A 23222-nucleotide genomic window follows, 5' to 3' on the forward strand; every position below is an offset into this window, starting at 1 on the left:
TATTGACTGGTTTGTTTTATCCAGACATCGAGTCCTTCCCAAGGACCTGGGATGCCAGAATTTTATTGTCAATTGTTATAGATATCGTCGCAGAATATAGGCTGTTCCCAGTAAAGCTGCTTTTTGTAATTGGCTGATGGTGATTTCTGTGGCCCCTATGGTGTTGAGGTGCTTTTCAAGGTCTTTTGGAACTGCACCCAGGGCGCCAATTACCACTGGGATTATTTTGGTCTTTTTCTGCCACAGCCTTTCAATTTCAATTTGTAGATCTTTGTATTTGGTGATTTTTTCTATTTATTTTTCTTCTATTCTGCTATCCCCTGGTATTGCTATGTCGATTATTTTGACTTGTTTTTCTTTCTTCTCAACTACAGTTATATCTGGTGTATTGTGTGGCAGATGTTTGTCTGTTTGTAGTCGGAAGTCCCATAATATTTTTACATCTTCATTTTCTTCAACTTTTTCAATTTTATGGTCCCACCAATCTTTGGCTACAGGTAGCTTGTATTTTTTGCAGATGTTCCCGTGTATTATTGTTGTTGTTGTTGTTATTAATTACTTGTCAGCATTTAACCATGCATAGTCATATGCTGTGCTATCTTATCTGTTTCTTAGATCTGATTCTCATCACTCACCCCTTCTATCTTTTGTATGCCCTTCTAAGGAAAACTTTAGTTTTATGTTGAAAAGATCTTGTGTTGGAAGTTCAGAGCAGATGCAATTTCACAACTCTTCTGTCTAATACTCCAGATAATGAGTTGGATGTCTTTAGTTCTCATCATTGAGCTCTTTTTCTATTAGCAGCTGGACATTGATTTCAAATCAGGGATGGGACAAGAGAAAGAGTAGTCTTTCAAGATTTAAGATTCTAGGCTGTGTTGAAATGCCCTGATATGGAAGCTACTCAAGGTCTTTGGTGGAACTAAGTGTACCTTGGCAAAGTTAGCTTTGCAGCGCTGCTTTCTGTCATTAACTAGGTGACACAGATAAGTAGACATGTCTAGTTATTTTCTCACCAATTGGGATGTCTGGTGCTATTTAAGAGTGTGTGTGTGTATACACACACACACACACACACAGAGTGGGGAATTGTGTGTCACTAAAATCCATGCTGTGACACAAGAGGTGATGGGCTTTGTAGGGTGTAAAAATTCCACACAGCCTTACTTAACATTTACCAGCAGTTGTGTGTGCTTTTATCTGAGCATGAGTAGTAGGAACTCTTACTGCCTCTTGAAGGTAACCTGAGAATCACAGAATGGATATGGAAGGGGAGAGGCCATGGAAGCCAGCCTAACGTTCAGCCTTGAGATTTGCTGGATTAAAGGTGCCATATTTGACCCTACCCTCAGCAACTACAAACTCTTAACCTGAGCCCTTTGCTTCTGAGCAGTCATCAGATACTGGAGCTATCATCCTGAAAAAATGATCTTCATGTTGAGAGGACAAGATAAGTCATAGAAAGGTATCCCATCCTCCCATGTACCCTTGAAAGGAGTTCCATTTCTTGCTGATAGTTTTCTTTTGAACCTCAAAAGAAATTTGACATTTCAGACATTGCTGTCATGTTTTTTCAAATTGTATTGCAACCTGCCCCCTCCCTTCTGAGAAGAACAGAGTCCTCTGCATCCATTTCTCATCAGTGCCATTCAGTGGGAGGCAAAGCGGTGCAACCTCTATTGGCCTGAGGTGGACCAACTTCCATATTACTCCTCTCCGAGAACCTTTTTTCTTTAAGAAATAAATTGTAACATCTTTGGGGGCAGGATTTGTTTATTTTTAAATTCTGAGTCTACAGGATTGAGTGGGATATCAATCAGACTGCTTTCTTCAAAGCAGTATCTCTGTGCTTTGATGGCCATTTTAATAGAACCATAGAACTTTAGAGTTGGAAGGGACCTTGTGGTCAGGGGATCTCTAACAGGTGACCTGTCAGCCTTTTTCAAAATCCACTACTGCATGACTTAAGTAACACATGCTAGACCAAAGTATTTGAAATCCATCCTCATTTTATTAAAAATCTAAGCAAAATGACTCCTAGATAAACGAAGATAACATCACTCGACATTATTGATGACGACGGTTTTGGCATGTGAAAATACCAAAATAAGTATTTGTTTAAAAGAACATCTCGTATAGTTACAATTTCGATATTTGTTTTTGCTTATGTAAGTCTTATCGTGTATCTTATATTCTGCAACCTTGAAGACTACACATTAACTACATACATATCTCAAATACATGCCTTGAAGCTGGGAATCCTCAAAATGGCTTCAAAAGCTTGCAGGCTGGAGAAAAAACTCTGGTGCTCCATATAGTCCCACTTCATTCAGGTCTTCTTTCTGAAGCATTCAGATCTTCTTTCCCTTTGCAGTTAACATTGGCTTAGCCAGCCTTTTACCTAGTTGCCTTTGTGGTCTTGGTTTTTTGCTATTGTGTTATCTTTGATGATGTTTTTTTTTTTGCTTTCTTATGTTTGTAAATTGTCTTGGGAACATGAAGTGAAAAGCAGTATACAAAGTAGAAATAAATAAAACATGCACACACTAGCATTAGAGCACAGGGATAAAATCTGAGCAACTGTAGGAGCAAAGTGCTTAGAATATATTTTTGTGTAAAGACTTTTAACTGAAGCCTAAATAGAACTGTTGCTTCTTTTGCCTAAAGGAGAAAAGCATAAGTAATCAAATCCAACCTATTAAAAAAATCTTGATACGGTGATATGAAATAACAAAGCAGCTAAAGGAAGTGGAAGAACGTAATATATATAATAGAAAACTGATTGGTACAGCTGGGCACTGAACAAATGATTGGTGTTTGAATTAGTTCCGATTCAAAACTTAATTTTGCAGTATGTTGATGCACAGGGGAGAAGCATCATATCAAAAACATGCATCCAATTGGTTTGGTACATTGGTGGGAGGATTACCTGATTCCAAGCAGTGGGTTCCCTGTGGTTATTGGGAGCTGTCCTATTTTTCCCAGCAATGATGGCAAAAACATGACATTGTGGTAGTGGTTTCTTTCCCATAGTATTGTGGGCCAGTTGCCAGGGAAATTCTTTGGCATTTAAAGCACCCCTGGCTGCAGTCAATTTCCAGTTAAAAGACTGAGATAAATAAAAGATAAAAAATTACCTTTGGCCATTATGACTATGGATGTTGTAGGCAACCATATTAGGGTCCAAAGTTGAGAACCCCTGATGTAGCTGAATCAGACCAAAGGTCCAGCATCTCGTTTCATTTAGATACATAGAGACAGACTTTTCATGTAATCTTCTGCTGTGCCAAGACATCCACAGTGCTAGACCCAATCAGCTGAAGTCACTTTTCATTTCTTTAAGCTGCTGTCTATTATTCCACTTTCTATTGCTGGTTTTTGAATACTTCCTTTATGAAAGATTCCCTTTCAGAAAATGGAAAACTAATCCAGCACGGAGCAAGCTGACTAAAACCTCTCTCCCTGATTACTCTTAATTTTTGAGAATCACTCTTCTCCCATGTGGAGCATTTCAAAATGGCACTCGCCACAATCTAAAGTAGCACAGTCCACTCATTGGTACCTTGTACAGCTCCATGTTTAGGCATGCCTTTGCCTTAGAACAGGGGCTGCTCAGCTTCAGCCCTCCAGCTGTTGTTGGACTACAACTCCTATCATCCCTAACCATTGGCCATTGCGGCTGAGGATGATGGGAATTGTAGTCCAACAGCAGCAGGAGGGCCAAAGTTGTGCAGCCCAGCCTTAGAAAGGTTTAGGTCAAGTTCATGGAGGTCTGTCCATAGTTATCCACAATAGTGAGTAGCTGCAATTCTCTGTTTGGACCTGATACCAGTAATTGGGGAACAAGCAGCAAAGGAGGCCTGTTACCTTCCTGCCCTGCTTGTGCTATTCTCAAGACTATTTGGATACTGTTTGAAAACAGTCAACAGACTTCTTACCCAGGCTACTGTAAACTTGGTTTAGAGTAGTAATCAGTTTGTGTAGAGGTAAATGGGCCCTTTCCAGTGGAAAAAATGGGAAACAGCTGCTATTACTATCTGTATACCACTTTTCAATGAAAGTTCTCAACACAGTTTAAGGAGTGGGCTCCCTGTCCCTAAAGGGTTAACAATCTAAAAAGGGACTTGAGAGACATCAGCATCAACCGTGGGAGGGATGCTGTGCAGATTCTATTCCAAGCACTGTTTTAGTTGTGATTAAGGATGATATGTGAGGAGTTTGCAGTCCCAATGGACAAAGAGTTTGTCCCTGTTGCATAATCCTATGACAGGGCTGGCCGACCTGATGTTCTCCAGTTGTTGGACTGCATTTCCCATCATCCCCAGTTACAATAAATAAATCAATTTCATTTGCCATCACTGAACAAGGGTCATCCAATGAAAAATGATTCAGGGATGGGTGCATAGTACAGTGTTAAGAGCATTTGCTTTGCATGCAGAAGCCCCAGCTCCAATCCTTGGCATCTCCAGGTAGGGCTGGGAGAGACTCCTCCCTGAAACCTTGGACAGATGTTGCCAGTCAGTGTAGACAAAGCTGAGCAAGATACACCAAGGATCTGACTCGCTATAAGGCGGCTTATATTCATATGTTTGGTAGTAGAATTGGGACAGGCAAGTAAGTACACTTTCACACAACCCACAACTACTGGTTTATGAAAACTTGTTGCCAAAAGGTGCGATTATGACTTTCGGATTAGACAACTTTAAAGGGAGGAATTAAAGAAATTTAAGTTTTATAAATAATATTTATTATTTCTCTGTGTAAACTGCCCTGAGCCATTTTTGGAAGGGCAGTATAGAAATTTAATAAATTATTATTATTATTATTATTATTATTATTATTATTATTATTATTATTATTATTATTATTATTGAGGAGAGGTCTATTAATAGCTATTGGTCATAAGGGAACCTCCAGATTGCAGGGCAGTATGCCAATGAAAGCCCAGGCTGGAGCAAACAGCAGGTAATGGCTACTGTCTTCATGTTCTGCTTGTGGCTTCCTAGGACGGACTAGATTAGTCTGATCCAGTAAGTGATATTGCCCTAAACAATTTGAGCTTTCATGCAGGGTGTTATAAAAATGCTTTCCATTAATATTATGTTTTAATATTGTATTTAGGACTATTTACATTGCCTAGAGATATATATATATATCAGGTGGTATATAAATAAGATAATGTAAACTAACAAAGGGACCGTGGTGATGGATAAAGTCCCTGTATTTGACAAGAACAGTCAGTATCTGCATCTTACTTTTGAACCACTGGCCCATGCCGTCAGCAACCTGGGGAACAAATGAGTTGTGCCATCCATGAACCAAATCTAGAGAGCGGCCGGTACTTGAGCACGTTTAAAATTAATGATCCTGAGCAGAAAACCTGAATAAAATAGTTGTGATTGCAATAAAAAGCCCAAAAAACATGCATAGGAAGACAAGTACAACTAGAGAACTGTGACAGCATCTTGGAACTTAATTCTGTAGTTTCCAAATTCAGTCCCAATGCAGACTGTTCAGAATGTTCTTGTCCAGGGATTTTTTAAATTTTTTTTAATAGACTAGCATTCCCCACAGCTCCACTTCCTACAAAGGAAGCAACATTATATACAATGTTAATATCACTGAAGTGATATTCCATGCTTAGAAAAGTATGGAATTTATTCCTTAGAGGCAAAATACTTTGTTTTCTAACACATTTCTATTTATTTCTCCTAAATGTTTGTGCAAGTCTATGCTTGTGAATCAGCTATTTCCTTCAAAAACCACTTAATATCATAGTTTTTGATACTGCGCTGATTCAGTATTGAAGTATGTTTCCCTCTTAAAAGAAATTCCTGCATGCATGTAAATCTGAGAATAACTTCATCCTTATGTTGACACAACATATTCATACATGTTTCTTCTATAAGAAGATGTGCAATCTTTCAGTTTGAAAGAAAACCTACTGTGGTGGGCGGTGGAATCACTTTTAAGACTATCGTGTTCTTTATCTGCTATCTATTCTGTACATTTTTCAAGCACTGGCAATCAAGTGCCATGAATACATAATTATAAATATAAAAATAAATATAATTATCTACATTAAAAAAGCAATCTCCTTATGCAGTTCAAAGCAGTTGCAATTTGCCATAGATTGTGTACAAAATTGATTTTGGACTCTTGAAATTATAGTGGTTGCTATAAAATATACTTGGTATATACACACATGAATACACAATTTATATCAGTAATGTTTCTGTATATATGTAATGCTACAGTATAGTTGATTACACAACACAGGATACATTTTCAGGGCCCTGAAATAGGCATACAATAGATGTCCAGTTCATGCCCCTAAGTTTCCACTCTTTTAATACTGAAACATGTAGCAGAACACAAATGTTGATCGCAGATTGACTGGCCACCACTATTACATGGAAATCCACAGGGATACAGTGTGCACTGAACTCTTTACAAGGCCGCCTTTGTGGTTCAAAGGGTGGATTTTTAACAATTACATTCTGCATATACAGTATGTTGATTTCACTCCCTTTTCTGTAAGTCTACTTTTGTAAGAATGCTGCACAGTTCAGTCCAGATGCTACTGGCTGACAAAGTACATGACCTTAGTAACACATAGATGTGATGTCATGGGAGAAAGTTCAGATCATTAACGTCACGTTCTTTCTGGTAAGCGCAGAAATTCTGTGCTAACTGGTAGTAAAAGTAATCAATATGCTTTGCATTGTCCCATGAAGCATAGTGCATAGCTGTTATTCCAACAAAGTTATTATCACATAATCATCCCGACCTTGCCACAACATTTCCCCTTCGAAGTCCAGCATCCTATGTTTCCTGGCCCTCATGAGTATGCCAACAACTTTATCCGAAATCCGGACATATCTGTCAAATAGCTCACCAAACGTGACTTGGATCTTGCCATCGCGACGATGCCGTGCCATTGTTCGGATGATGAAGCACATGTCTTTCATTTCCTGGTGGATGTGGCATTCTGCCCTCTTGGCCCTTTCGGCGGTTTTTGTGCCTTCTTTCGGGTGACCGTAGCCTTCATCGCCTTTGTGCAGGCGCATGGACATGGCCAACTCATAGTCAAACTCCTCACTAAAAGGGTTGAGCTTCTGCGTCAACACGTGCTCGTCGGCCCAGCCTTCCCATCTGCCTCTCAGGTTATGAACAGGATTATATTTTTTTGGAGCTTTGATGCTTCTGTTTGCACTGAATGAAACAAGAAATATGGCTTTTGAATGGTACCTGATTTCGGTGGATGCTGATCTTTCAGCTCAGAGCAGAGAGGCCACTAGATGGCATGTCACCACTAATTCTAAAGTTGTATCTTTAAAATCAGCTCAGTCTGTGCATGCTTACAGCTGTTGTTTTTCTGGCTTTCATCTGAGAATATCAGGTTTTGTTCTGAACTGCATTTGTTCCTTTGCTTATCCATCTCCAATGAAGTAATATTGTCTTTCTGATTATTATTACTTCATCTTATCCCAGATAAGTCTCACATTTGCACCCCACTCCAGTGAGATCAGGGTGACAAAAGTAGGTGGAAGCTACTCCCCATTTTATCCTCACAACACTCCTGTAAGGGAACCTCAGCTGAGAGTCAGTGACTTGCTCAGTGGCCTTCATGACCAAATGGGGACTTGACCTCTATAGTCTCCAGCCAACGTCCAACACTTTAACTGCTGCACCGTGCTGAGGTAGTTAAACAAAGCTCACACAAAACAACCAGTTCTCAGGTTAGGCCATATCAGATATTGACACAGACCACTCACAGTCAGGTCACATCGAATGGTTTCAACCATCTCAAAAGATGCTTGGGTCAGTTCCCAAGGAACTGAATTATCACAGTTGAACTGTAGGACCTAGGAAGTTGCTATTTAATGAGTCAGACCATTGGTCCATCTAGTGCTGGTTATTACTTACAAAGCCCTGAATGGTTTGGGCCCAGGGCATTTGAGAGTGCCTTCTTCTTTATGAACCCCACCGCCTAGTAAGATCATTGGGGGAACTATGGTTGCCATTTCATAGGAACATAGGAAGCTGCCATATACTGAGTCAGACCACTGGTCCATCTAGCTCAATATTGTGTAGACTGGCAGTGGCTTCTCCAAGGTTGCAGGCAGGAATCTCTCTCAGCCATATCTTGGAGATGCTGCCAGGGAGGGAAATTGGAACCTTCTGCTCTTCCCAGAGTAGCTCTATTGTGCAGTGCTCACACATCAAGTCTCCTATTCATATGCGACCAGGGCGGACCCTGCTTAGCTAAGGGGACAAGTCATGCTTGCTACCTCAAGACCGGAGAGCAACCAAGAAATGTGTCCAATTACGCCTTAACTTTGGTGGGCAAATAAGATGGCTGGGCAATTATGGCAGGATCATACCTTTTTTAAAATATATGGATGAAGAACTTGAACTGAAAAAGAATGACATCCAATGCCTTTCAACGAGTTAGGAAGCTGCCATATACTGAGTCAGACCATTGGTCCATCTTGCTCAGTATTGTTTTCATAGACTGGCAGTGGCTTCTCCAAGGTTGCCCGCAGGAGTCTCTCTCAGCCCTATCTTGGAGAAGCCAGAGAGGAAACTTGGAACCTCCTGCTCCTCCCAGAGTGGCTCCATCCCCTGAGGGGAATATCTTACAGTGCTCACACTTCTAGTCTCCCTTTCATATGTAACCAGGGTGGACTCTGCTTAGCTAAGGGGACAGGTCATGCTTGCTACCACAAGACCAGCTCTCCTGGTCTTGTGGTAGTTCATGACACAGTTCATAACACAGGTGAGATCTGAACGCGGGGCCAAATTCCACATTATATGTGGTTTCATCACTTCCCCACCCCCACCCCACCATATATATTGTAAAGTGCAAAACACACTAGTGGTCTGTAACATTAAGTCCATGAGTGATACCCCAAAGGTGAACCATTTCTGAATGTATTATCCCCTTTCTCCTTAAAGGACATATATGTGGTGACCAGACCCCTCTATGCATGTGGGAAAATGGCCCTGCCTAACCATATGCCTTAGCCCAGGGATGACCAAGCTGAGGCTCACCAGCGGTTCTTGAACTGCAACTTCAACCCGACTGTAACAAATGGCAGCTGGTTGGGGTGATGGAGAGCTTCAAGCTGGCCACCCTCTCTTTGTTCCAGGGGTCCCCAATCTTGGGTCTGCATTGCTCAGTTTTGCAGGGGATGATGGAAGTTGTAGTCCAACAATATGTGGTGTCCCAAGGGTGGAACCCCGGCCTTAGTCTATGCCAGCTCCCAGTCACAGCTATCCACTACCTGCAATTGCTTCTTTTTTCTACTTCTTCAGAACTGCCAGCCAGCCTGACATGCTGACCATCCATTATCACTGTGCATAATCTGCAAGTTCAGGCTGAACTGCATCTGCCCATGGGACCTTCTTTTGCAAATAATGCAGAGATAATGTATGTGAAGTGATGGGAAAACTCTTAAAGCACTGCTTTTATGATTACTTTTATTATAAATACTAAATATGTATATACCTACTAAAGGTAAAGTGTGCCATCGAGTCGGTGTCGACTCCTAGCGACCACAGAGCCCTGTGGTTGTCTTTGGTAGAATACAGGAAGAGTTTACCATTGCCATCTCCTGTTCAGTATGAGATGATGCCTTTCAGCACCTTCCTATATCGCTGCGGCCCGATATAGGTGTTTCACATGGCAGCGAGGATTCGAACTGGCAACCTCTGGCTTGCTAGTCAAGTCATTTCCCCACTGCACCATTAGGTGGCTGCTATACTACTACAACAAATATTTATATACTGCTTATCCACAAAAGTTCTCAAAGCAGTTTACATAGAAAATTAAATGAGAAATAAATAAAAGGTATTCTGCTTTTCAGCAACAAAATAAGTTCTCAAAGCCATTTTTTTAAATAGCAAAAGGAAACAGAAGCTTGTTCCCTGTTCCAAAAGAACTCAAACTCTTAAAGGGGAAGGGGGCTGACATGACACACAGCAAATGGGGGGAAACTCTGACTGGGTTGCGTGGGCAACTGCTGGTTCTCAACAGCATTGAGCCTGCCTGTACATCTGTAGCAGCCCCAGAGCAGAGTGTTCTGGTGACAGTAGCCTGCGTAGCCAGAGGCGTAACTAGGGAAAACGGTGCCCAGGGCAAACACTGAAATTGCGCCCCCCCCCAAATGCCCAGAGCCTTTGGATGGATAGGGTGGTAGTATTTTATAGTAATAAAATAGTAGTAGTATAAAATAAAATAGTAGTAATAATAATGTAATGAAAATAATAATAAATACCACAAATGTGTGTCCTCCGAGGCGAGGGGATGGCTGTGGACGGCGGGGGAGCAAGCGGAGTCCGGACTCGTCCCCATAGCGGCGGCCGCCACCAGAGCAATGCCGAGGTCTGCCGTGTGGCCCGGTGTCGCTAACCAATTGAGATGGGGCAGGAGCGGGGGTGAGCAAGCGGCAAGCAAGGTCCTTGACTTGCCGTGGCAGATGTAACACAGAGCCCTACACCAAGGCCTGCAATTCAGCCCGGCGTCGCTTCTGAACTGCAAGGCGCGCCTGAGCAGTGTCAAGCTTTGGCGCGCAGGCGTGCCTTGCAGTTCAGAAGCGAAGCCGGGCCGAACGGCAGGTCTCGGTGTCGGGATCTGTGTTACATCTGCCGCGGCACCTGTGTTATATCCGCCGTGGCACCGCCACGGGCGCCTAAAGTTTTTTTTGTCCCTCTGCCTGCTGCCGTGTGTCCTCCGACTCCTCCAAGGCGAGGGATGGCTGTGGGCAGCGCCGGGCTGAACGGCAGGCCTCGGCGTCTGTGTTACATCTGCCGCGGCTCTGTGTTACATCCGCCGCGGCAAGTCAAGGACCCTGCGGCGCCCAGCAGCCAGCCGGAGCCAGGCAATAGAGGGGGCACCGGGACCGCTCATGGGGGAGGGGGCGCCACACGCTCCTTTGCGCAAAGGGTGGACTGCTGCTGCGCTGGCATTGCCATTAAATAATTTTTTAAAAAAATAATAATAATTTTTTAATGGCACTTTTTGGCGCCCCCTACCAAGTGGCGCCCAGGGCACATGCCCTACCTGCCCTACCATCAGTTACGCCCCTGTGCGTAGCATGTTGGCAAAAAGGAGGAACAGAGGAAGGGAGAAGGAGAGAAAGAAAGAGAGGAGTCACCAGCAGCAGCCACTGGAGAGATGCTCTCTTAAATATTACCCCTTTAAAGGAATGCCTAGTATTCCTCTACTGCAGTACTCTTCATTGTAAGGCCCAGGAGCAGGTGGTGGCCTCCGTTGATGTGAAGTGTAGCTCCCTGACTAATTGTGTATTGGGCCTGTGTGAAGCTTCAGCCAAAGCTGATGACTCTGCTCAGTCCCCTGGCACCATGAGGAGACCGTTCGCACTCTGCAGTGCTGCACTTTACCAAGGACCAGGGGCGGGCTCCTTTATGGGAAATTGAGCCTTTTTTGAGCCCCTGTGCCATCTGGGAAGGTGTGCATGGAGTGCTGGGAATGAATGGTTGCCCTTCCCAGCACTTCCCCCACAGAGCTCTTAGGAGAGGCCTCCTTATCTCTTAAAGAGCCCTTCCAGCACTGGGGAAAGTGCCATACTGTGCAGTGGTCGGTGAAGTAGGAAATGGCTCATGCATTGAAGGCTTTTTGCCCAAGTGGCCCCTGCTTGGAAAATAGTAAAGCTCACTCCTCTACTGAATCACCACAAAACCTCTCCTGTTAACTTGGCTAAGAGGCAACTTTTAACGTGGTGATTCTCTTTTATTTAGCAGGGGGAGAGTAACTGGCCCTATCCACCCCCAGCACAGTATCTCCAGTGACTGTTGCTGGTGTCTCTCTTATGTTTCTGTTTAGAGTGTGAGCCCTTTGGGGTCAGGTAGCCATCTTATTTATTTATTATTTCTCTGTGTAAACCACCCTGAGCCATTTTTGGAAGGGCGGTATAAAAACTGAATGAATAATAAAGCACAGTATCCCTCCAGTGGTGGTTGCTGGTATCTACGTTATATATCCTTTGAGAATGTGAGCCCTTTTACAGTAGGACAGGGAGCCTCCCCCCCCACCCCGAGTACTTTTGTTGAAAAGTGGCATATAGATATTCATAGTAGTAGCAATAAAGAAGAGAACCTTGTGCATCACCATGAAGCATCTGGTGATAATACAAATGGAGCTGCTGCTTCTTAAGCAGTGGAGACTGCTTTCTGATATTGCACACTAACATGATCCGCACACATGGGCGGCCCAACCATGAGGCAGTCACCTCGGGGTGAATTGGGAGGGGCACCGGCTATGTTGCTGCTGCTGCTTCTGCTACCTCCAGGAGACACTCTCTTCCTCCTCTCCACACTTCGTCTTTGATTCTATTCCTTTCCTTTTTAAATATAAGGGACAGGGGAGAAGGAGGAGGAAAGAGCAACAGCAGCAGCAGGCTCCGTATGCCTTGGCTGCTGAGTGGGAGGCAGTATGGCAAGGTAGGTGTCTTGGTCACCAGGCACTGAACAATGGGGCAGGTGACATTTGGCACCCCACCTCAGGTACAGATGACTCTTGGGCCAGCCTTTGATAGGACTGTCTCAATGAGGAGCTATAGTGCCAAACCTCTATGTTAGCCAGTACTCCCGTCTGAGAGATGCTTTCCCTCTTCACTTCAGAATCCACCAATCAGATACTTCCTTTCCTGACGATACTGGGCAAATGTTTATATGATATTGTGATTCCCAAATGTGTGCCATTTTCCCCCTCCCTTGTGTTTTTATTTTCTCTTTGCTTTTTAGAAGCACAGCAACTCAGGTGGATGGTCATAGTTCTATATAAACAGGGATTTCCTCAAAGGGCTGGGACTATTGCTTCTTCTTTTCCACATGGGCATTGTTTTCAAAAAGGAAAGAGCTTCAGTCCTGAGCAGAAAAGAGCTGCAGAACTTGAAACCTATGGCACGCAAGCATGCAGATGCTCTTCCCAGAGCAGCCTCATCTCCTCGCAGTGCTGGTCCCCTCCAGGACTGGCCTAGAGTCCCTAAGCGTCAGTATCATACTCCAGTTGAGTATTGAAAGCAATCTTGAGGACCTGAATAGAAAAACGTAGGCATGGGGAAAATAGGAACATAGGAAGCTGCCATATACTGAGTCAAACCATTGGTCTATCTAGCTCAGTATTGTCTTCACAAACTGGCAGTGGCTTCTCCAAGGTTGCAGGCAGGAAACTCTTTCAGCCCTATCTTGGAGAAGCCAGGAAGGGAACTTGAAACCTTCTGCTCTTCCCTGAGGGGAATATCTTACAGTGCTCATATGTGGCCTCCCATTCAGATGCAAACCAGGGTGGACGCTTCTTAGCAAAGAAGACAATTCATGCTTGCTACTACAAGACCACATCAAAAGCTAGAGGGGAAGTTCATCTTATATAGCGCTCCGGTGAAAATCCTTTTTAATATGCACTCTGTTGTATGCAAATTGAAAAATTGTGTGTGTGAGGGGGCTCGCATATTAAAATTTGGAGGCTACAAAATCAACTCTAGAACCATAACATAAATGGTCTATAAATAGGCAGCAAGATAGAAGTAATGTGGCATAAAGTCTCCCAGTTCAGCTGCTGTTCAGATCTCCAGGAACATGCTAATCTTTTCCTCTTCTGAGCAGCCAAATTAAGGTTAGGCACTTAAGAAAATATTTGAGAAGTTAATGTGACGACAGCTAAAGGTTACTTACATCATCCCTACAGTTGCACTTTATTTTTAGTGAGCAGTTTATATTAATCTGGACTGACTCTGGAGAGTCTGGAGAGGAGAGCTGGTCTTGTGGTAGCAAGCATGACTTGTCCCCATAGCTAAGCAGGGTCTGCCCTGGATGCAGCTGAATGGCAGACTAGAAGTGTGACCACTGTAAGATATTCCTCCTCAGGGGATGGAGCCACTCTGGGAAGAGCAGTAGGTTTCAAGTTCCCTCCCTGGCAGCATCTCCAAGATAGGGCTGAGAGAGATTCCTGCCTGCAACCTTGAAGAAGCTGCTACCAGTCTGTGTAGACAGTACTGAGCGAGATAGACCAATGGTCTGACTCAGTATATGGCAGCTTCCTATGTTCCTATGACTCCATGTTAAATTGATTGGGCTATTTGCTGGAAGTTGCAGGCGTGGCACATTGACTGTGCCCTCTTCTTTTCAGGAGTATTTGCGAGTTGACAAGCCATCTTTTCTGGGAATACAGAGTGTAAGTATCATGCCACTGCTCAAATGTAGTTCTCAGACTGAAATACAGATGACCATCCAACTGTAACCCTATCACAGAGAGCCAGTATGGTGTAGTTGTTAGAGTGCTGGAATAGGACCGGGGAGACCTGAGTTCAAATCCCCATTCAGCCATGAAACTAGCTGGGTGACTCTGGGCCAGTCATTTCTCTCTCAGCCTAGCCTACTTCACAGGGTTGTTGTGAGGAGAAACTTAAGTATGTAGTACACTGCTCTGGGCTCCTTGGAGGAAGATGTAACAAAATGTAAATGTAACAAAATAAAAATAAATAAAATAAAATCATGGCCAATACTGTTGGGGCTGGGGAGAGTTGGAGGGTTGCTGCTCATGGAATCATTGGGGAACATATTTTCATGACTTCCCCCTTCAGACAAACAGCACCGTGTGTTAATCAGGCAGAAGGGGGTGAATGATAGTGGTGGAGCAGAACTTACTCCCCACATTTGCTTTTCTAGACCTGTCCTTCAAGGAAATCCCAAGGAAAGTGTGCAGTGCATTGTGGGAATCCCCTTCACTAACGATGGCCGGGAGCCCGCTCCTGTGCCATTGCTGGCTGGGAGCAACTGGTGCTTGCAAATAAGCAGTTGGCCCGAGTTAAGGACACACTCGTACCTTTAACTGCGGCTAACCGGTGGGTTTGCTGTTGCGCGGCCAGGAGCCACGCAGCTCTCAGAGGTTCTTACGGGCAGCCAAGCTCGGGCTTAGGTTCCCTAGCCCTGACTTGGCTATTCGTGAGAACAGCCTCATAGACTATTGGGTGGGAGTGCAGTTATGAAGTCATAGGATTGGTGCTGAAATAATAGTGGGACCTCCCTACAAACACACGAATTAAAGATGTGTAGGTGGAGCCTTCTGCTTCAGTGCTGACCCCACCCCGACATTCATTGTGCATCCTCTGAAAGGCTGAAAAGGTGGCGAGACCATTTCATATTGTTCTCCACTGCAATTGTCTTCATGTGGCAGGCGACTATACCACACCGAGGAACTGGTTTTCTTTCTGAAGTCTTCATTAAAAAGACAAGAGAAGTTTGAGGTTTTTGTGCTTACAATCATTTGGCCCAGTTTGAAGGTGTCTAGCTATGATTATTTTTCAAATGGGAAAATGGGACGAAATGGCTGTGCAGGAAACATTGAACTTAAAAAATAAAATGTCACAGGTTACCTGTAGGGGTTTTCAACATTACGGCTACTCTCAACACAGTACAATGCCAGACCCTTGACTCTCTTTGTGGCCCTTCTTTGACTCTGCCCCAATTGGTCTATAGCCTTCTTAAAGTCTAGTGCCCAGAACTGGATACAGTGACCGACATGACAGGCAGCCCGCCCGCCATCAATCACAGGCAGGGGCATTTTGTAAATTGTGGATGATGCAAGTCATTTCATGGTACTAGAGAAAGACATGCTGTTCTGGTAGCTCCAGGTCTTAACACTCACATCAATTTCTAAGGATGAATACAACTGAAGGAAGCCCGGGCGGGTGCGTGGCTGGGGGAGTCAGTCATGTGACTTGCCTCTGGGGCCCCCCAGACAACTGTCTCCCCTTGCCCTATTATAGTTACACCCCTGAACACAGGGACCCACTGGGGCTGCGGTGCAATGGAAGGAGTGCTGCACTGCTGCCTGGAAGTGGTTCAAAGTATACGGCAGCAGCCCCGACATGATACCACCTGGGCTGCCTTTAAAGCTACGCAGCAGCTCCATTAGGCTCCTCATTGTGTCAGCCTGAATTTTCGATGAGGGTTGACTGGTGCAGAACAAAGTGAAATTATTGCTTACTATGAGCCAGTTCAGACAATACTTTTAAACCTGCAGTTAGTATATCTTTGGTTTTTTATATCTCTTCTAGGGGGGGGGGGAATTCAAACAGACCAATATGGGTAGAGTGAATGATCCTATCTTGGGCTCTGTATGTTTACAATTCAAACTCAGTGGTTGGGGGCAAACACACCACTTAGTAATCGGGACGATCACATGATAGTAACTAACACACATTTAAAATCCTGCATTGTATCTAGTATTTAAATCCTAAATTAAATTTATTTTTTTCATTTCAGATGATCATTTGTACTGACTAAACCAATCATGCATTGAAAGCAATGTTAGGAATAAAAAAATAATAATCTAAAATTTGAGCTTGGGGCTCCCAAACCTGTTATGGTTTATAGGCAGGCTACTCTCTCTCTCTCTCTCTCTGAATATGAAGCTAGCTCACTCCCATTACAGCAGAAGCTAACAGGATCTTGGGTACTTATCTTGGATCCTTATCATGTACAATAGCTTGTACATGATAAGTATGGAGATTGATTTAAGGTTAAACTAATCAAAATTTAAAATTATATGAAAATTATATTATTTAAAATTATATGATGATAGGAAAGATTTATACCCTAGCTGCTAGCTGCATGGTGGTCAGAGAGCATGAGTCTTGGGAATAAGGAAGTCACTCCAAGGAAGTTCCTGAGTACATTCCATCAAGGAAGGGTCATAGAAGCAGAGAGAAAGCAGGAAAGAGAAGGACACCCTAACTGACTATCTCTGCAGCTAATGCCCCTAGAGATCATTTGGGGTATTGGTGCAATAGGTTGATGCCATCCAGAGGCGTATCTAGGGAAAATAGTGCCTAGGGCAAGCATTGAAATTGCGCCCCCCTGTCCAAACATCTGACACCCATCTTTCAGATAACTTTACCATAATATCAGCTGAAAAATACAAGTCTGAAGGTCACATACAAGTCACATATCTGAATATGTGTACAGTGACTTATATTATATTTAAAAAATATATACCTGTAGCCCCTTCGGGGGGCTTCCTAAAGGCCGTGGCTGGGGGTCTGCAAAGGTCCCCCCTCCCCCTGCGGGCCTCTAGGGCCTCACAGAGACCATTTGAGCATTTACCCAGGCTTTTACATAATTGTTTTTACTGCTGCTTCTGTGTGTTTTTATCTGTTGTCTTGTTTTTTATGCTTGTTTGATATGTTTTTAGCTTGGTGTTTTTATTGCTTGGTGTTTTTATTGCTTTTATTGTATGTTTTAATTTTTGTAAAGCGCCTTGGGGTTTTCTTTTAACAAAAGGCGGTATAGAAATGTAAGAATAAATAAATAAATAAATAATGTGCAGTGGCCATTTTTTAAATTATTATTTTTTTAAAAAAATGGCAGCTGAAAACAAAATGGCCACCATGCTTGCTCAAGTGGCCTCTGTGAGGCCTGGTATGGCCTAGGGCCTCACAGAGGCCATTTGAGCATGCGCGGTGGCCATTTTGTTTTTGGCAGGCTTTTTTTTAATTTTTAAATTAATTTTAAGAAATGGCGCCCCCTTCAAGTGGCGCCCGGGGCACGTGCCCTGCCTGCCCCACCCTAGATACGCCCCTGATGCCATCTGGAGCTGGATCGCCAACCAATATTTTCTGAACTGGCCTTTTATGCAGCATAAAACTAATGGTGCAGCGGGGAAATGACTTTACTAGCAAGCCAGAGGTTGCTGGTTTGAATCCCTGCTGGTATGTTTCTCAGACTATAAGAAACACCTATATCGGGCAGCAGCGATATAGGAAGATGCTGAAATGCATCGTCTCATACTGTGAGGGAGGAGGCAATGGTATTCTACCAAAGGCAACCACAGGGCTCTGTGGTCACCAGGAGTCAAAACCAACTCAATGGCACACTTTACCTTTACCTTTTTAAAAGTACACTAATCTTTCTTGTGGCTGCATCACACTACTAATTCATATTCAGTTTTTTAAAAAGAGATCCTTTTGATGTTTTACTGCCAAGCCAGATAGCCCCCATTCTATGTCTGTGCCTTTTAATTTTTATTTGGTTTTGGGGTTTTGCCTATGTGCAGAACTTTATATTTGCCTCTGTTGAATTTCTGTTTCAGTTCAGTTTTCTGTTCTCTCCAGATCATTTGGAATTGTATCCTGTTATTAGTAATTAGAGGTATAATGCTGTCTGTGCAACCCTCAAGGACATATTGCAGGAGGGCAAAGTGGGCTTCAGAAGGAAGTTGAGATAGACAAAAAATCCCCCTTCCTCCTCTTTATATACAATTTTTCAACAGGTTTGCAAAATGATTTACAGAGAAAAATAAAAATAAGGTGGTTGCCTGCACCCAAAGGGCTCACAGTCTACAAATAAACATAAGGTGGACACCAGCAACAGCCACTGGAGAGATGTTGTGCTGGGGTTGAACAGGGACAGTTGCTCTCCCCCTGCTTTATGTAAAGAGAATCACCACTTGAAAGGTGCCTCTTTACTCAGTTAGCAGGGGGCCTCACCTGTAGCACATTCCACATATTCATAACACCAGTGCTTTATTAGTTTAGGTACTGGCCAATACATTAAGGTGTACAGCTGTTGCACAGCAGTACAAAACAAGCACAGAGAAGAGGAATTTCTCATTTTTCTTTCCCTCTTTCTTTTGGTCATAAAATGGGTAGAGATGAGGTGAGTGGTACGCTGTTCGCTGCTTGTACGGGGGGGGGGGGGGGATGCTTAGAGCCCTGTGCATATTAGAGATGTGAACAAATGAATTTTTCAATTAGTTTTGAATGCAAATCGAATTCTGAAAATACATTTCAAATTTGAATCAAATATGAATCTGGTCCAAAAATTTGCTTTGAATAGATTCAACCCTGTTTTGGTAACTTTTTTAAAAAAAAACAATGGGCCTGAATGGCTTATACAAGGTGCCAAATGGCTCTCTAATCAAATTCTGAAAAATTCAATTTGAATTGTATTGCCCTTTTAAGGGATTATTCGATTCACATTCAAATCACTTGAATCACCCAGATTTGAATTGAATTGAATTTGAATCGATTTGCACATCCCTAGAGAATATTCCATAAAGATGATTACCAATACTACCTCTCTATTTATATCTCAATGTTTAAAAAGCAGGAAGGGTTTGGATTCTTGGGACTTTAAGGAATTAAATCCAGAAGTTCAGGGGCTGGCTATGTGTAAATGTCCAGCACTGGCCAGTTTATTTTGATCATAAGAAAGTCAACCTTTTTTTCAAAACCACTCATTCATATGACAGCTTAAGTGGAAGGCCATTTATATAACCAAGGTGCTTACAATGCACATACACAGGGTTGAAAAGTAAATGGGGTAACTACAAAATGCAGGCGTCTTCAGTAATGTACTGTGAATCTCTGGATTTCCTTTTTTGCTATTGTAGCTCAAGCCTGTTCAACTGGTATCTGACAGGTCTGGTGGCAGCTCATGCGGTTCTGCCAAATGTTCTTTTAAAAAAACAACATGCTGCGATCATTATGCCTGTACACAGTGTATGTCAGGTGAAGTGGCTGTGCATAGCTATATGTACTTGAAAGTATCTGGATTTTGCCAAAAATAGATCTGAAATTGTCCCATCTTCCAGTATTTCATTGTATGGATAACTGGCACTTCAAAAATGCCAGTTGCATGGGAAGTACAGGATAGGGTAGAGTCCAGCTGTATGCATCTCCAGGGGAGGTTAATAACCATTTCCTGCCTACCCATAAGCTGTTAGTTCAAGATTTAACCTTTGGTACAAGTGACGGTTCCTAATCTAGAATAATAACTGCTAGGAGGAGGAAGAGGTCTGGCAGCAGAAGGGGGGAGGAGTTGGTGTGGCAGTGGCGGCAACCGGGCTGGGGAAAGCTCAGCAATCTTCCTGGCTGGGGGGGGGGATGGGGGGGCAGGTGCAACAAAGAGAGACTGAGTGCCCACCAGAACCTTCTGTGCGGGGGCTGGGATTTAGTGTGCGTGCATGCATGCACCTTAAGAGAGGAGAGCTGGTCTTATGGTAGCAAGCATGACTTGTCCCCTTAGCTAAGCAGGGTCCACCTTGGTTGCATATGAATGGGAGACTTGATGTGTGAGCACTGTAAGATATTCCCCTTAGGGACTGGAGCCGCTCTGGGGGAAAAGATAGGGCTGAGAGAGATTCCTGCCTTCAACCTTGGAGAAGCCGCTGCCAGTCCGTGTAGACAATAATAAACTCGATGGACGTATGGTCTGACTCAGTATATGGCAGCTTCCTATGTTCTTATGTTTAGAGGAAACATTGTCCATGAGCACATGTAGCAAGAGCACAACCATGTAAGGGCAGAACTGTGCTGCTGAAAACCGTAGATATGTGAAACTGTGTGATTGATTGATTGATTGATTGAGGATCATGAGGTCGGATATATATTGCACGATCACAGATATGTGCTAAAACCATGGATAAAGAGGGCCATGTGTATAAAATTGCTAGTCTCCCAGACGATGCTGCTTGTCTCAGAGAGGGTACATATCAAACCTATTTAATTTTTTTTAAAATGGACCTTTGTACTGGATCATATAACTATAAGAATCAGCCTTCTGCTGAGTCAAACCATTGGCCCATGTAGCTCAGTTGTGTCTGCATTGGCTGGTAATGGCTCCTTGGGGTTTAGGACAAGGGTCTTTCCTAGTCCGATCTGAATATGCCAGAAATTAAACTGTGGGTCATGAAGCCATTGAGGGCCATGAAGCCATTAAGGACATATTTTGGGATGCTATCATGCATTTCTAGAGGCAGAGGCCATCCAGAAAATTACTCTCCAACCTGCTGCACACATGGGCACTTACTCCATAGAACAGAAGCTCTTTGCAGAACAGACAGATTTTCCCGGTGCACTAGGCCTGTGTGGACGTAGAAAAATCAGATTTGGATTTTATCTGATGTGAATTTGACAATATTGGATTCAGACTCTATGGGCTCTGGCAATATTGGATTGGATTCAGAATTCGAATCTGAATTCTGACTTAAATTCGGGTTTTCTCCATAGTGGTCAATGGGAAAATACCCCCCCCCCACCAAAAATTACTGGTTGGCCCTAGAACCTTGGAACTTACCACATATGTGAGGAAGGCGGTCCAGGACCCCTGCAGTGAATTTGAAGAGAATTGGTAAATCCCCTTATTTTTGGTGAATTCTTTGAATTTTTTGTAAATTTCAATTTTTAAAAAATGGAAAAATTTCTTTTAAAATGGCTTAAATGGTGAAATATAGCTTGCTTCAAGAAAGAACTTTACAAAAAGTTATGGATCTGAAACCACTCCTTGAACCATCAGTCCAATCCCATATGGAGGAAAAAGGACATTCCTTTGATTTTATATTCATTTTTCTTTTTTAAATTAAATTTTTATTAATTTTAACAATAAACTTAACATTAACATTCGCAACAAATTCCATTGCAGGAACAGGCAATTTCAAAATATCACCAAAAATCAGGAGATTGACCCATAGCTTTGGAAAAAACAAATTAGAGTCCTGCCAATGTGGACTTCATGTGTGCTCGATTTCATAACTTTATGCCTATCCATTCCAGAAATATAAAAGTGGACAAAGGGGCATGCTGTTGCCCATTTTCATGAAGGCAAAGGACAGGTTCTTCCACATAATGGTGGAATGATGGTTCAAGGGGGATCATCAGTTTCAGAAGTTATTTTAAAGTCATGGCTTGAAACAAGCCACTTTTAGCCATTTTAAACAAAATTTTCAAAAACTAACAAAAAAACTGGGATTGACCAATTGCCTTCAAATTCACTAGAGGGGCCCCTGACCACCTTCTCACATGTGTGACAAGTTTCAAGGCCCTAGAACTAATTGATAATTTTTCATGATATCCCTCCCCCCAAATTTCCCCATTCACTTCTATGGGGGAAAATCCTCTTCCATTTTTCTAATTCATAAATTCTGAAGCATTTCCAATTTCTTTTGGGTTTTTGAATTGGATTTTACCAATTTGGGGTGATTTCAGATAAAATCTGAATTTTCGAATCTGAGTTTGCACAGGCCTATGGTACACCCACACTGCATTAGTTATGATATCAGCCAGTGACATATGAACCATGTAGCCACAAAATAGAGTATCTGTCCCATGGAGCTGGTTTCAAATGATCTTCAAACAGAAGCCACATTGTATGAAGCAACCTTTAAAAGCCCACCCAGGCCTGAACTTGGAAAACTGCTGATTACTTACATTGATGATGAAGGCCGTTTTATCCTCACAGCACTCACAGTTTCTTGGCTACTGTCTTCCACATCAAATCTGTCCTCGGCATCTCCCCCATAGCCACTATCCTCAGTTTCCAAGCTGTCACTGTGATAATTTTGTGGTTCTAGTTCCTGGGCCTTGTCTTCCTCTTCTATCTGTTTCCAGCCCCTTGTGAGCTCTGATACCAGGTTAGAGCACTTTCTCCTCCTCGTAGGGGACATTCTACCACTAAGAAGTCTGTCAATATTTCTGGAGTCTTCATTACTCTTGTCCATTTCAGCAGCACACCCATTGTCTTTTTCATACTTGTCGCTGAGGAGACTAATGCCACTGCTTCTTTCATACAGTTTACTTACAACTGTTTTGGTTACTTCTTTGCTTCTAATGTTAAGTTTCTGGAGGGCTTCACCAGACTCGTTTGGGCTTTGTTCTCCATTTTCTTTTGGTACTTGCTGTCCAGAAGGATGATTTGGTTCATCCTTTGCTTGGCCTTTCTTAACAGGAGCAGATTGTTTTGGGAAGTGTCTCTCTCTTGAGGGAATGCTTAGTGGCTTCTCTAGTGGCTTCTCTTCATTGGGCACCCATCCACTGGGCTCCTGAGATTGCTTTGTATTGTGATCCGTTGCCCACTGCTGCCAGCCCCGTGCCAAACTGATGACCAGGCTAGCTGTTCTGATCTTTTTCAAGGCCCTTTTGGCAGGCGTGGTGTTCTGGTGTTCATCCGGAGGCATGGTCTTTGCTACGATTTCCTCACCTATTCTTGTGTGAAGCCACTAAGTGAAGACTATCCTGGAGCAAATAACTACCAGAGGGGAATGGTGAGGATTTAAATAGATGACGGTGGGAGCGTTTATGATGTTGGAAAGTATGTGAAGCATTCCTCACATAGAAAGAGTATCCTTGTTCTGACAGGGTTCTTTTTTTAAAAAGGACAGGCTTGCATTTCACCAGAGCAGATGGACACTGGATATG

At 43.1% G+C, this 23222-nt stretch overlaps 1 protein-coding gene across 2 annotated transcripts; it reads right to left on the minus strand.

The window, feature by feature from the left end:
- Positions 1-1991: 1991 nt before the first annotated feature.
- ABRA (actin binding Rho activating protein) lies at positions 1992-23071 on the minus strand. Of its 2 annotated transcripts, XM_053249451.1 has the most exons (3): positions 22236-23071; positions 6899-7215; positions 1992-2661 (listed from the first exon to the last, which is right to left on the minus strand). In XM_053249451.1, the coding sequence occupies exons 1-3, from the start codon at positions 22979-22981 to the stop codon at positions 2636-2638; spliced, it is 1089 nt and encodes a 362-aa protein (XP_053105426.1). In that variant the 5' UTR covers positions 22982-23071; the 3' UTR covers positions 1992-2635. The 2 variants fall into 2 exon arrangements, with proteins under 2 accessions (XP_053105426.1, XP_053105425.1); XM_053249450.1 differs by having other exon boundaries at positions 1992-7215; positions 22236-23069.
- Between the last annotated feature and the right edge of the window lie 151 nt (positions 23072-23222).

Source organism: Hemicordylus capensis, chromosome 4, assembly GCF_027244095.1.
Source record: "Hemicordylus capensis ecotype Gifberg chromosome 4, rHemCap1.1.pri, whole genome shotgun sequence".
NCBI classification, from domain to species: Eukaryota; Metazoa; Chordata; class Lepidosauria; order Squamata; family Cordylidae; genus Hemicordylus; species Hemicordylus capensis.